Below are 15,771 nucleotides of genomic sequence, written 5' to 3' on the forward strand. Positions count from 1 at the left end.
ACACACCTTTATGCCCAGCTCTCAAGCATAATTTTTCGTACAGGTTCATTCACACAGTAATTCCAGCCTGGACTTTTCCCAGCCTATGCCTCCTAAAGACTCAATCCATTTGTGATTGTTCTTCCCTCTATAAGCAGGAGAATGAGTGGGAACTCTTAGTGTGGCTCTGGATGGACCTGTATTAAACACCTGTATTAAACACCTGTATTAAATCCAGCAGCTCCTGGATTTCACAGGGACCTAGAGACCACCCTTAGCTGAAGCTCCTATAGGGATTCCGTAAGGCCCCATAGCTTTATGAACAGCCCAGGGGTGGTTTCAGCTGGGAGCAGCCAGTGGTCCTCCTGGGTGATTCAGGACATGTGAGTCCCAGTCACAGCACCAGATGCTGCTGCTGCAGCAATAATCTAAATTGTAATTTAGATCAGGTCAGAGCAGAAGCATAGGTGTACTATTAATGACCAAAGGCAAAGACAGGGAACAGCAGCCCAAGAGCCTCTGCTGAAATAAAAACTCTGTCCCTGCACAGCAGGTACCTGGTGTACATTCACCTAGAGATGCTGTGCCACAGACAGGTGAGCGAGCACAAGTTGTATGCACCTGTCACATCCTCAAGGCCACAGAACTGCTGAAGGCTGCTCTGGGTTCTGCTTCCTTCAGCACAAGAATTAATTTACCATGAAGGTTTCACCACAACTACTCTTTCAGAAGGCAGGGTTAAAGTTTGATCAAGATGTCCACTCAGGATGTGCTTTTCATCTCTACTTTCACACTTTGGAGGTCAAGAGGCCAAGGCAGAGACAAAACACCCAATTGCTGTCTTCCCCTGCCATAGTCTGACCCCTTCTCCATGCTTCTGCCATTTCCCAAAGAGCACAGCAGAACACTCTGATAAACAGGCATTCTTGTAGCTGCTTTTATTTTTAAAAAAAACTGAGCAAACATCTCCAACTGTCCTCAATGAACCATTTGGCATAGCAAGTAGAACCAGACCTTAACTCTGCTCAGTCCCACCTGACACCATTTGAGGTCTGGCTCTGCTGGAACCAGCATGCAAGACACCCATTTCATCCTGATTGTGATATATAAAAAAAGTACTCATGAACTGTTTTTTACATTAACCTATGTGATAAACATTTTCAGTTAATATAGAACTACAAATCTAAAAGGACTTGAGAGTAACAACCAACTGACACATACATAAAAGGCTTCAACATTGAAAGCCTGCTCTCTTTTTAATAAAACCCTGCATCTTCATCTACCCTCTAGTGCTTTAGTCCTATGTCTTATACCTTTCTATGAATAAATGAAGACACAACAGAAAGACATTGAAATCTCTAAAGCCATGTAAAACCCGAAGGCATTAAAATTTATTAAATGATGCAATAACAACAGAATTCTTTATTTACAATAGCATTATTTAACATCAAATAAGCAAACAGCATCAGCAAAGCAATATTAACTTGCATAAATGTATTTAAAATTTCTCTGAATATATCTACCTTTGCATAAACTGCTCACACTAGAAATACAAACATCAATGCAGGTGAACAAAGTGATGTTCAGAGTCAACTCCGTTTTGAAAATAAATCACAACCTGAAACACTGTAAGCTTTCTCCTGAAGAACCATAGTTTATATATTGCTTAATTTTACCCTTGTATAATCTTTTCATATACACACATCTCAGATGCAACTTCATGATGAACTGTACAAATAAAACCCACAAATGACATAAAGGGAAAAAATTAAATGACAGTAAATGTTTGAAGAAATGTGTCCATCATCTCTATTCAACAACATAAAGGTTAAGTGATGATGCACTTATTCCAAAATTGTACACAATTCACTATACAAATATAATACATCAGACAGCTATGTAGGAATATACAAGACTTAAAAACAGATCTAAGGCATTATGCTAGATTTTAGCATTTTGAGGTTCTTGCACATAGCTTTTACCTGTAGTAAGAAACTTAAAAGATTTTGTTTTAGTCTACAAAGAAACACCAGGGAGAAAATTCTAATTAAAATCAAAGCCACTACAGTAAATTTTCTTTTGTGCAGAGAATGCTTTTGCTCTTAGGCAGCATACTACCATACAAATACTAGAAAACTTTTAAATTCACACCAACAATTAATGGCTTAAGTTGCATTTCAAAACTGATTGTGTATCTTTGGGTTCTGCAAGTGGAGCTGTGCCACCCATTTCATCTGTTAAGCCCATATGAATTACGCTTTTAAACAAAGATTAAAAAATGTATTGTATAAACTGCAAAAACATTGCTTTTAATTAATACAGGCCCAAAGGGATACCGGTGTGGGACAATATTTGAAAGATTGAGTACAAATTAATTTGTTGTAGCAAAACAGCTCACTTCACTTTTTAAACTTACCACATTACATGAACACTTAAACAGGTCGTACGACCATGTATATATGCTTATTTTTCACATTATGCACCTTTCACATTTAGTAATGTAAGTAGAACACTGATTAATTGTTCTGTTAAACAAAATCCAAGTACTGTTGCTGACAAATTTACTGTATACAGGATGAAAAATACTGATAATGAAGGGAATTGATTTGGCTTTTTTTTGTTTCTATAGTGATCAATATGATCAGAAGATTCCTTCACTCACTTTTCTCTTTCATTAACTAGAAGATGACTAAAGTCACAATGAATCCAAACTGAGCCAAAGCAGTAGGTACAATCTCCTTTCTTCCAAAATAGCAATGGATGATGAAGTATCATAATTACTACAGATGATAAGGGTTTGCAGGTCTGCCATGAAACGGGACAAATTTAAATTATTTTGTCCACTGTGAAAAAGAATAATCTATTTGCAGAGGTTACAGTCAAAAACCAAACCAGAATGGAATAGAAGCAAAATTATTTTAAAACTCATTTACACTTTGTGGTGCATGAAGTTAATTTCTTCAAATTTATACATTTCTTATATAAATTTTTTTTTTTTGGTCAGATATATGATACAAGTTTAACACAACTGTCATTGTAGTAATGAGACTGTGGAGCTCAGGGCTGAGAGTTATTTTGTTTTCCCATCAGCAGGTGAGATGATGGCTCAGCTGACTACATATTCTGTTTGAGCTGGGTATCAGAACAGTGAGAGCTGAAGAATGTTTCTCCGGAATGGTGGCACTGCCCTCCTTAAGGACAAACACAACTGTACATTTCCTGGGCTTTCACCAAAAGCCTTCTACAGGAAAAATCTGTTTCAAACCACCTTTATCACATTTTCCTCGGCTTTAATACAGAATAGCTGATATTTCATATGAGCTCCTACCTGAAAACCAAACCAAACCAAACTAAATGACAACAGAATAAACTTTTCACTCCCAAAAGACATGGCTGATATTATAAAATGGATTGCATTTTACAGGACATCAAAAAAATTTGCGTTCAGGTTAGAAAGTTTGTGGATTGGGGGTCAGTGGAAGGAAAACAGAGGTCAAACCCATCAATTTCTTAATATTTCAAGTCCTCAGAAACTGATCTCAGTTTAGTAAAAGATTATTCCAACCACAGTGGGCAAGGAAAAACCCCACCCTCTAACAGTGGACTGCTTAGTAACAGTTTGTCTAAGATTTGTTACGAAAGGATATAAACGTACAAAAATCAAGAATTGGTTCCTACAGTGGCTGCATATAATATAGATTAGTTAAATGGTATTATGAGCAGAATCACAAGGTTTAGAAAATGAGAAGTCTCAAGCCTACAAATTAGGTCTAATCAAGGCATTGTGATCCTTTACAAAACACTTTTCCAGGAGACACACACGGCTAAGAAGATATCTAATTTAATACTGAAGTACCTCATTTGGAATCAACTTCACAACATGTATATCTCACAAAAATTATACAAGTAAAACACTTAAGTTTTCAACTTAAATTATTGCTTGTTTACATATAAACTGGATTTTATGTACCTTACAAAACGTCCTCGTAGTCCACACTGCTTTAAAATAATGAGAAACACGCAATAGCGGTGAAGTCTGTAGTGATATCTGCTATAGGTATTATGGGAATGGTTATTTTCCCAGCTAAAGGGGATGGGAACCAGAAATTATCATGCTTTGAAGCAGGTATCTTGAGCTCTTTGATATTATGCACCAATTCTGCCACTACCATAATCAGTACATGCATTACCATCGAACTTTGCTGTTCAGCATCCAGTAACTGGTTGTCCAGATTGCTAGAAACACACTTAGGGAAATAAAGGAGTAACCTCTTCTTTTATTCTATTAGCAACAAGAGGAAGATGACAGTGGTCAGGAAAGCCAGGTTACAAAAAAAAAAAAAAAAAAAAAAAAAAAAAAAAAAAAAAAAAAATTAAAATCAGGCTTTGCTGATTGTTAGGTATTTAATTAAATAAGAATGTAACCAACTTGTATTTTTGGATTCAATGACTTGCATTATAAACATTACCACAAAGCCCAGCTGAAACGTCCCTTGCAAACATCCCTCTCACAGGGTATTTTTCATCTGTTTTACAACTTAAACCCCATTCAAAATTGGTCTGTATAGTTTTCTACATTGGTTTGTCTTCTCTGACTCCTTGTCAGCGGAACGTGCCCATCGGAGGTCTCTTAATGTACCAGACGTTGCTTCTACACCCTCCTCCACGCCTCCTCTCCGCCCCAAAATGCAGGCCTTAGTCTAAAACACCAGTTTTCAGACGGAACTGAATCCTTTGCACCAGACCGAGTAAGCCAGGGAAAACAAAAGCGAAAAACAACAACAACAACAAAAAAAAAAAAAAACAACAAAACCCCGAGGTCTAGAACTAAACAGAAACAGGAGAGCATGGTTGTTTGCTTGTTTGTTTTTTTCCTTAAATACGAACATTTAAATACATTCAATCTGACACGGTTTATGAAAGTCGTCTGTTAACATTTACTTTTGCAGGAGAGATCTAAGTTGCACTAAGGTGAATGCAGTGAACAGACTGAGCAACTGTCTGTACGCGAGTAGCTTCAGACTGTCGAAGAAGAGGATGCTCTTCCGAGGGCCCCGACCGCCCGGCTCCCCTCGGGGAGGCGGCGCTGAGTCCCGTCGGCAGCCGCCACCGGCGCTGGCAGCTCAGCTGGGTCACGACAAACAGCCGCAGCTCTTCAAACCGGTAAGGATTTGGGGCCCGGAGCCCAATCGTCTGAAGAAAGCAGCAACCGAACCACCTTCAGGGTCAGCAGTATTTCTGCGAAAGAAAGAGGAGTTGGAGAGAGAAACAACTGAATTCCTCCTCCTCCTGGGAGAGCGGAGGTGGCTTGGGTGAATGAGAGCTGGGTGCTGGACTGCAGCACCCACTGTTGATTATATACACACTACTTTAAATCTGGAAATTAGCTTGAATCCATAAATCCAGACTTCCCTTTGTGTTCACTGATACAATTGACTTGTGTTTAAATTCCAGTGATAGCAGGTGGGGATTAATTCCGCTGCATTTCTACACCCTCAATTCCAATTTTCATAGACATTTTAACAACTCAGGATCATCTGCCTCTTACAGACTCCAGCCAAAGGCACAACGATACAACTTAAGCTAAGTTTCATACTTGGAGCATGGGCAAAATGTCGCTGTATCACTTTCAAGAATCATAAAACCCCCTCCCCCAAAAAACAAAACAAAACAAAAAAAACCCACAAAGAAGTAAAAAAGTATCAGCTAAAAATCCCTCTAGATATTCTTTACTTCATTCTTAATACTTTAGCAGTATCTTGAGACCGAGTACAAACTGTTTCCAGCAGTTTCACTATCTTGTACTTTCTTATTAAAATAAAACAAACAAACAAACAAACAAAAAAAAACACCTCAGGATGTGGTTTTCACAGTTTTTCATCATGATTCACAGTTCTTTTAAGACTGTCCCTTCCAGTGGCTGCAATCTGTGTCTCTCTGCTTTCCTCTCCTTGCAAACTCCTCCTCCCCTGGGGCCAGTCAGGTCAGAGATCCAAACCAGCCAAAACCCATTTTTTTCCTCCTTTGGGTTTGCTTTTCACTTGTACCCTGTGGATGCAGACAGCAGGGTGGCTTTTTCTTCCCAGCCTCCTGTCCTGCAGAGGGAAGGCCCTGTTTGCTCAGGGATGGCACTGGCACTATGCAGCTTTCTCACCCATCCACGTGCATGGTTGGGCTGCCTTCTGGAAGCCATCCACACCATGCCTTGGACTTTACCAAAATTTCCTTCAGAATCACAGAAGGCCCTGAAATGTGTCACTACTGTCAAATAAAGTCAGTGTCAGGAACCACGCTGTGGTTTGGGAAAGCAAGGTCCCAGCCCAGCTGGTGCAGCTGGGGATCTTTCCAAGTGACCATCCAGAGGCCAACACAGCAAATGCTGTTCCTGCTCCTCATCACTTCATCAGAGGACAGAGATGTGACACCCTCACACACCTCAAATCCTGACTAATACAGACATGCTAAACTTTGGCTCTTCTCCCTGACACACGGTGAGGCAATTTGGGGACCCTGTTAGCATGTTTTGACCACAAAGTGTGGAACAGATGTGAAAATCCAAAGACATTCTTATTTTCAGAGTGGACATTTAGCAAACAGTACCTCTTCAAATATGTGAAACGAATGTTTCCACTATACCAAGGGCTTGAAAAAAATACGTGGATTGCAAAAGCTGTTTTTTATGATTTAACAGATATAAGTCATATGGTGACAAAATATATAAAGGATGGAATAAGACAAAGAAGGCACAAATGTACCTTCTTTCCCCCTTTTTATATAGATATAACCAAAGTGACACGTAATTTAAGTAAATACATCAAATCAGTACTTTCTGTAATGAATGCTGATAATGAATATGGGAAAAACTGCTCATAACAACTTCCATGGCTGAGGTATGCAACTTCAGACTAAAAAAGTACCCTGAAAACCCTAAAGGTCACTGACTATAAGATTACTGCTATGAAGAATTAAGTTTAACTGGGCATCCCTCAAAAGTTTCAGCTACAAACAGTACTCTTCAGACATTTCCATAAATAGGAGCAGGTTCAAAATTTTCTTTTAGCATGTGAAACCTGTTAATACAGATTTGTTCCGATAATGGCAAAATAATAAATTAAACTGTCCCAGCTGTAACTATTTTCAGCTCTTCAAATGAAGAGTACTTTGTGCCTTGACAGAGACAGAAAATTCTCTGTCCTCTAATTACTTTAAAAACATCTTCTGTTAAACACTGGTATCATCTTTTCAAGTCTCAAGCTGCAGGAATTTTATCCTTAACATGTTCAAACGATGTGGAACAGTATTAAGCAAAAAACCTAAAAGAGTAAATGTAGAGATATACCATCCATAGTTGTACTGATTTCAGCAATAGCAGGTTATTTCCCGGTTAGTCAACTCTAAACAGAATCAGTCCCTTTAAATGATACAGCTGCTGACATCAATTTTATAAAAGATTTAAAAAAATCCCAAATTTGTCAGATGAATGTCTCAGCTTTCACACATTAAAGCCACAACTGCCAAAGGAACATTAATCCTTCCCTCAGCTTCCTAATTACACAGCTTGTGCCTTGAAAGTCATGTTATATAGGAGTACCACAGATGCATTAAAATGGCAGCTACTTAGCCTCTATTATAGTTGAAAGTTCAGTAAAAGGTGTTTATAGTGCACATAAACCACCTGTGTTTCCTCTGACAGTCAGGGCTACACTGATAGAATGAAAGTAACATCACAGAGTGCAGTTTGATGTACCCTTACAAAATCATTCAAGAGATTTAAGAAGTTGCTTTTCTCCAGGTAAGTCCAAAACTGTTCACATGTGCAGCCCCTGTCCATCTCACCATCTGGCACTGACTCCCTTATTTTAATTTTAAGCCCCACAGATTACCTGCCCACAGATATGCCACTCTTTTCTTTCCGTCTGCATCCATTTCCCTGACTTCTTTCTATGCTCTCTTCATACCCTTTCTGTCACATCCACTCTCTTTTCCTTCTTTCTTCAACCAGTCTTTAAATTCTACCTCCTCCTTCCTCTTCTTTAGTCATCTTACCCTCAACAGCCTTATTACCTTTTTTTCCTCAGTGGTACCTGGTATTTTGTTCTCTGACAGTCTGGCTTCTCTTAACACATGAAATTTAACTGGTTGGTGAATACACCAAGTAGGAAGATAATGCCTTGGTATATGACAGCTTCCAGCAAAGCAGAACATACTGCATCCTTTTATTAAACATCAAAGTGACTACGAAATAGTTGCAAAAGAGACTCTCCTTGCACAGATCTGCTCTCCGAGACAGGCAGGCGGTTGTCTTTTGATATCAACAACAAAGGTGTGAAAAGAATTGGCCTCCAGGAAGTTTTAAGCACATTTAAAAAAACAACCCCCAGAGGATACAATAAAATACACGTATGGTTACTTCTTCCTCAGTACATTCATCATTTTCATCAATCATAAAACCACAGAATGGTTTAGGTTGGAAGGAACCTTAAAGATCCTCTAGCTCCAACCCCCCTGCCACGGGACAACTCCCACCAGACCAGGTTGCTCAAAGCCCCATCCCACTTGGCCTTCTACACTTCCAGGGATGGGGCAGCCACAACCTCTCCAGGCAACTTCTTCCAGCATCTCACCACCCTCAGGTAAAAGAATTTCATCCTGATATCTAACCCAAAATAATTTCTTTCAGTTTGAACCCGGTCTCTTTGCCCAAATCCCTACCCACCCTTATAAAAAGCCCCTCCCCAACTTTTCTGTAGCCCCCCTTCAGGAGCTGGAATACTATTCTGCAATGAGGACTCCTTCCAGGGACCAACCCCAACTCCCTCAGCCTGTTTTCACAGCCCCTCCAGCCCTTCTGATCTTGATGCATTTGCAGTTAAGTTCTTTCTTTTCTTTTTTTTATTCCCCGTTATTCAAATTTCTTTAACAGTGTAAAACGTTTGAAGTTTTGCTATCGGATTCAGCGTAAGCGGACAATCTGCTCGTGCAGTCCCACCTTTTCTCATTTCAACCCCGCCGCCAAGGGGGTGACAGGCAAAGGGACACTTTAAATCCTTCCCATCCCATCTCCCATCCCGTCCCCTCCACCGGGAGAGGTGCGGGAAGTCGGGGGGGGGGGGAGGAGGGGGAATGCGGGAGGAGCCGCGGCAGGCGGCAGCCGCTAGGTGGCGCTTCCCGCGCGCGCCGCTGAGCAGCCCCCTCCCCCCCCCCTCCTCTTTGTCCCCCGGGGTGACGCGAGGGGGCACGCGCCGCTCCCTGCCCGCGTGAGGCCTGCGCCCAACGGTCGGGCCTGGGCTGGGCTGGGCGGGTGCTCCGCGGGGATCCCGCACTGTGTGGGTTTGGGTTGGGGGAAATAAATAAAAATAATCATCTCGTTTCAAATCACGCCAGGTCTCGAAATACCGCGTTTGCCGCGAACGAACTTAAAATTAAGTGAAGACTTGTTTCCGTGGAAGAAAAAAAAAAAAACAACAAACCCACAACAAAACCCACCAAAAATCACCTTCCGCTGAGGAGGGGGACGAGACGCATATAAAAACCACCTCATTTACTTGGCCACAATCCAAGAACTCCACAATGACTTTCCTTTAGTACTGCTACTGTCTGGAATACAAATCGTTTTTTAACCTAAGCAAACGCTAATTACCCTGTCAGTTGGAAATTTGTGTGAAAATCAGTTCGCTTCTACAGCCCTTCTCAGAAGAGGCACTGTACAGAAAGTAATAATTCGTGAGGGTTTTTTTTTTTTTTTCTTTGTCCTAAGTATAATGCAATGAGAACTAGAAAAACACTTTGGCAGGATGAAACGTGAAATAGGTTAAGCATTCAGCAGTGCAAATATAAATCAATGATTCAGTCTTCTCTATCATCAGCAAATAATCAAGTAATTGCTCTGTAAAAAGCAAATACAACTCTACGTAAGTCTGCTGAATGTGACTTAATTCAATAATGTAATGTATTCTGTTAATGTAAATGTATTCTGTATTATTCACTTTAGCAATGCTAGTGGGATCTAAACAAGGAAGTTAATACAGATGTCACCGAAAGTGGAATTAAAAAAAAAATTATTTGCAAAAAACTTAAATTTACTGTATTGCCCTAGCTACTTTTAACTTTGTTAGTGAAAAGATACTGTATCTCTTTCTTGACCACAGCACATTCATAGCTCTGTTGCCTGTGTATGCCTACGTATGTCATGTCTCACCCGTGTTGCATCTCCGTCCTGCTTTATCATATCCATTCCAGGCAGCTGGTTTGGAAAGAGATTGCCTCCCCTCATAGCAGGATCATTAACCTATTGGTAACAAGATATTAAAGAGAATGAATTAAAAAATACATCAGGAAGAAGGCTGGGAATTAAAAAGCATCATTATAAGCCACTATGCTGCTTGCATATAACAACATCCACTTTTGGGATGACACCACGAATCAGGGAAGAGACTCTAGAGCTGAACACTCTTCTTGTGCAGCATGTGTTTGACTCATATTATTCTGCTTCACAGTCAACAACAAAGATTTCATTCCTGATACTATGACCCTTGCGCATATTTTAACAAGGCAGGCTCCATAAATTAGGTCAGTATTATTTGAAGAGAACATGCCTGCTATATAAGTCCTGAGAAGAAATGCATAACCGCTTTCCTAACCTCCAGTAATATACAGCTTTGTAAACCACTGCGCTGTTTTTTCAAAGCCTTAGGAAGTGACAAATAGACTGAATTATACTATTAACTTACTTTTTAATGACACTTATTTTTCTGCTTGTAAGCAATGGGAGAAGAGAGCATTAAATGGGAAAACCCGCTGCTGCATGCTTTCCTAAAGGGATTGTTCTCAACAATTTTCTGAACGCAGCCACAGGAAAGTAGTGAAGCTGTGTGTTTCTGAAAAACTAAAGGGTCTGTCATGCTCAGTTATGTGGAAAAAGTGGCTTGCCAAATTTACAGCATTGCTTTCTTAATCAAAGAAACACTCTCACTGTGTAGGAACTGGTATAAAATACAAAATGCAGCCCTTCAGCGTGGGTCTGAAATATTAGAAAAATTCAGCTTCCTTACAAGTTTTACAGGGAAAGAAATATCTTCCTTAGGGAGTCTTTGTTGGCTTGGTTCTCTCTGTTACTAGATGGATGTGATAACAGTAAGGATATGCCCCTCCAGATTCTGCTGGAATGAAAAAGATGTTTTCAGTGTCACCTGCCCTTTAGGAGACTCGTGTTGCCAAGGAGAGGAGATTCTGCCACTGCAGTACCTCACTTCATCTACAGCAACCTGCTGCAGCAGCAGGGGAACACTGCCTTGAATTTACCACACCAAAGCCTTTTCTGGTCCTTCTGGCTGTTGCTTCTGCTGCTGTTCACCAATTTTGCAAACAAGTCAAAAAGCTGAACGCAATCACATGCAACCACCTGAAGAGGTGATTTCAAATGCTGCCAGAGACAAGACTGCAGTTAAACCGGAAAGATTAAAAACTTAAATTTTTTTGCTACAGGAATCAACCCTGAAGAAACTGATAGTTTAGTGGTGCTAGCTTTCTAGTGATGCTTTTTGCTTCTTAATACAAACGGGTGGAAGAGAAAGGAAGAGAACCATGATATTTTGTGTGGAAAGAAAGAAAGTAGACATCTTTGCAGCTTTGTTTACATACATTTCACTAAGCATCAGACTCTGTGTTTGAAAAGTGTTTTCTGCTATTGGTTATCATTCACCAGAATGTACAGGCACAAATGCCTTTTCTGTTTCTTCAGTAGACAAAGGAAAAAAAAAAAAAAAAACAGAAATAAAATACTGTATACTGAATCAACAGGAGTATTGGAACAAAACGATGAGTGCACAATTTGCATCATGGCAGACTTAGGACAGGTATAGAAAAGGAAGATGGTTCCAGGCTGCAAGCCACAAAAGCAGCAAAGGCACCAGGGAGTTCCTATCACAGAATCTCTTTGCCAGTGATAATGCAAGAACCCTGACTGGTACAAGGTGCCTAGTAAGAATTTTTCTTTCAGTTCATAACATCTTCCATCCTTTAGGCTGAACAAAATACTACTTCAAGATAATTCTTTGCCATGATAACCTTGGCCTGGGCAGTACTGTACCTGTGCTTATTAATAAACATCTGCTCTGAGTGGACATCTAGACAATGGTTTGAAAAGTCTCTTTTCCTGTTTTCAATTCGCTTCTCTGACAACTCAGTAAATACCACAGATCCATGATGCAAAATAAATAGCAGGCAAAACCACTGCAACAATCCACTGTGCAAACAAGATGACAGTGCTGACAAGGTGACAGTAAGTTGTGTGAATGGTGCTACACTGGGAAGGTTTAAACTTTCTTGATGTCTGGAGAAGCAGTTTTTGGGCAGAAGGAACCTGGCAGCTTGCATTTCAGCCTTCCTGGTCTCAGCCTTCTTGGAAGACACACTGCTAAGAGTAGCCTAGAGAGCTTAACCATAATTACAAGGTGAAGATGATAATGAAGAAGATGATAATGACAGAAAGTCTGATCACTCAAGTACATATATTAAATAATTAAGAGCAGCTGGAGATATTCCACTGTGAATAAATACCAAAGTTAGTATTTTTAAGCTCTGTATATGTCTCTATGATACAGTATAGCACCACCAGAGACAGACCTAAACAAATGTGTTTGGTATCAAAAGTAAGATACTTGCTTCTCACCAGGCTTGTAAGCCCAGGCACAGCTTTTGATTAACAAGGAATAAATATTATGTCCAAAACCATCCAGTACCATAAGTCATGTAAAGTTTTTTTTCAAAGGCCAGAATACATTTACAGGGTAACCACTGTTATTCACTGTGGTTAGAAAGAGATGACCATGTGAAGTTAAAATTACATGTTATCGAACAAAAAAAGGGCAGTAAGTAAAAGTGCAGGTGACAGTATATTATTTAAAAAAAAAAAAAAAAAGAAAAAAAAAAAAAGAAATGGCAACATTCAGCAGAACTAAAGAAAATATAGTAATTTTGAAAACCACCAGTTACAAGGAGTTTAGCACAGCCTAAGTCAATTGCTAAATAAAGACCCCACGCTGTAAAACACTATGCCCCAAGCACAGGAAAAAAAGAAAATTAGTATTAATATAAACAATTTTTATTTACTCCACTCAGAAAAGAAAACGTAAAGCAGCTCAGCAAGCATTCCTGAGGACTAAAAAGTACTTTCTTGTGGCTCAGAAATGGGCTGTCAGCTGCCAGTTGGCCACCTCTGACCTAGATGAAACATAAAACATTTGCTTGCAGAGTTTGCAGATGACACAGTGCTGGGGCGGCAAATCGGTACCGGTTACTGTTACAGCACTTAAGGAAGGTAAGACATTTGGGAACAAAGAATCAAGGTTTCACCCATGTAGAATGTGCTGAGGAGGATTTGGGGATCAGAAGCTTTTAGTAAGTGTTCTCCTCCAGTGCAACACTGTCACCAGCAGAGGCAAGGCAACACATGAATTGAAAGAGAAATTACAAGAAGAACTTGACACAGTTTTGATGCAGTCATTGTTAAAGCACTGTCTCAGGTTACTCTGCCCATGCTTCTAGAAGGAGGTTGTAACAACAGAGTTTAAGGTAGATCCACAAGAGGGACTGTTGGGCTGAAAAAACAAATGTTGGGATAGAGAAAGGGCTTGAGACTTACTGGAACTTATAAAAAATGTTGTCTTGAAATGAGATCTTGTAGTCTAGGAAGGAAAAGCAGTGTGACAACTGTGCTAGTGGAAACAGTAGTCTGCATGGAAATATCTGAAATAAAATTCAGATCTCTCCTGTAATGCATGTTTCTCAGTTCAGGTTCCTAGGAAAAATTATGTAGCATGGACATGCTGAGAAATCAGACTGGGTTGTCACCTTGAAATACCCATTTTTTTTTTTTTTTTTTTTTTTTTTTTTTTTTTTTTTTTTTTTTTTTTCCTACCTTGGTTTACTGATGTTTTACTCTATTAAATGTGTGCAACAGTATGCACTTGGGAACAAATAATAATAAAAAAGTCTGCTATAGTTGGGCATAGCAACTGGGAATATCAGAGAAGGTGACAGATTTGGGAGTATCAAGATTATTTTGGTCACCAGAATGCAGCAGCTGTAAAAGACAAATGTGATCTGGGGCTATATCTGTCAGAGTATTCCAAGAGAAATGGGGAAGAACTAGTGTTATGCACATGAGCCATGTGCTTAGGAAATACTGATTCGAACTGCAACAGGTGCAGAGAAGGAAAGGGAATTTAAAGCCTACAAGAAAAGACTGAAACACTGTGGCTTGTTTAACTTCCAAGAAAAAAAATAATCAAGAAACCCCAAATAAAATAATCCAACAACCTCAAAACAACAACAAAATCATGTTGATAGAGTGGCTCTGTAAAATACAAGAAGAGAAAAGAGCTATTTATGTTTAACGACCATATTGGTAAAATAAATAGCCTGTTACCAAATTCAGACTGGAAAATTGAATATTAGGAAAAATATCTTCACCAAAAGGGTTATCAAACAGTGGAGCAGGCTGCCTAGGGAAGTGGTTGAGCCACCATCCCTGAACGTATATAAAAGATGTGTAGAGATGGCACTCAGTGACGTGGTTTACTGGTGGACTTGGAGGCCTTAGGTTTATGGTTGGACTCAATTATCTTAAAGGTATTTTCCTACCTGGAAATCCTATGATTCTGTTTTTATAGTCTCAGAAGAAAGGTTTAAGATATTGTCCATCATAGGAAGAGATGCTAAAGACTGCCTAAAGATGCTGCCTAGAAGAAGTACTTTTCTGCCAGTGTTTCTAAGTAAAGCCCACAATTTCAAGTCTGTGTGTTGAACAAACAGGAGTTCAGTGCTAGAACAAACACATAAGCCTGGTAATTATGAGGACTTGTTTGTCAAATACTTATTAATGTACTGTGAGAGCCTAATTGCAGGTTGGAAAACAGAAATGCTATTTTCTTTATTTCAGATCCCCTAAGTAGCAGTCTCAAATAAAAACAAATGTGCAAACTTCCTCTCAGCTGAAAAGAACTGGTTACTTGCCTATTGATTCAGCAATCTATTTTACATGCACCACATTACAAAAGGTGTGGATTTTGTGCTTGTGAAGGTGCCAGATTGATAGTTCTTGCAGTTGACTGCCTGTTGTTTGGTGCTACAAATACAGTGGCACTAGGAACATCTTCCACACAGCATCCTTCATTTTTATCTCTAGAAAACATCTGCATGCCATTCAGTCCTAGCTTCCACTGCAGCTATGCTACGGAAACTTACCTACTGGGAACAGGAGCTAGAACAGCACACACTTTCCATGCAAGTCCAGGAGCACCTGTGCTAGTTGCAGTGGCAATAGGTCAAAATGGGAAATGAACATACAAAGAAAGTGGTCTCTACCTCATCAGTCACCTTGGTTATCTGAGTGCAAAGCTAGAAACAGCATCATCATTTCTTAAGAAAACCAGTAAAAGAATTGTAATGTCTTACAGCAGTAACAGCCCAACGCAGCAGACCTGAAAGGCTGCTGAAAACCAAAGCAAATCCTCTAGCTGTCATCTCAAGTCCTTAAATTCTCACCTGCTCAGGACCCATGGAGGACAACCCTGATGTAGGCACAGAGGTCGCTGAGGTCATGCTGATCTGCCCTGTCATCTGGTTCATGTTGTTCATACCACTTGTGTTGGTTGCCATGGATACATTGATGTTCATGTTATTATTGTACATGCTGGTGCTTGCTTGCTGCCCAAAATGTGGTGGGGACTGTTGTGAAAACATGCTACAGCAAGGAATGGAAAAAGCAATGTGTCAGACTTAGAATGCTGA

General features: G+C 39.8%; 1 protein-coding gene and 1 long non-coding RNA gene across 7 annotated transcripts in view; one reads left to right on the forward strand and one right to left on the reverse strand.

Moving 5' to 3' along the window:
* Window positions 1-1,328: 1,328 nt before the first annotated feature.
* The window catches only part of NCOA2 (nuclear receptor coactivator 2), a 191,340-nt gene continuing 176,897 nt past the window's right edge, over window positions 1,329-15,771 (reverse strand). For all 6 annotated transcript variants that reach the window (XM_071737755.1, XM_071737759.1, XM_071737756.1 and 3 more), the window contains 3 exons: window positions 15,526-15,724; window positions 10,178-10,267; window positions 1,329-5,217 (listed from right to left, as the gene is read on the reverse strand). In XM_071737755.1, coding sequence (XP_071593856.1) covers window positions 5,206-5,217; window positions 10,178-10,267; window positions 15,526-15,724 — 301 coding nt within the window. In that variant the 3' untranslated portion in view covers window positions 1,329-5,205. The remainder of the gene's footprint in view (window positions 5,218-10,177; window positions 10,268-15,525; window positions 15,725-15,771) is intronic.
* LOC139793279 (uncharacterized) lies at window positions 8,775-9,609 on the forward strand. The gene is made up of 2 exons (XR_011724566.1): window positions 8,775-8,847; window positions 9,364-9,609. It is a non-coding gene; the product is annotated as an uncharacterized lncRNA (long non-coding RNA).

This window comes from Heliangelus exortis, chromosome 2 (assembly GCF_036169615.1).
Source record: "Heliangelus exortis chromosome 2, bHelExo1.hap1, whole genome shotgun sequence".
NCBI classification, from domain to species: domain Eukaryota; kingdom Metazoa; phylum Chordata; class Aves; order Apodiformes; family Trochilidae; genus Heliangelus; species Heliangelus exortis.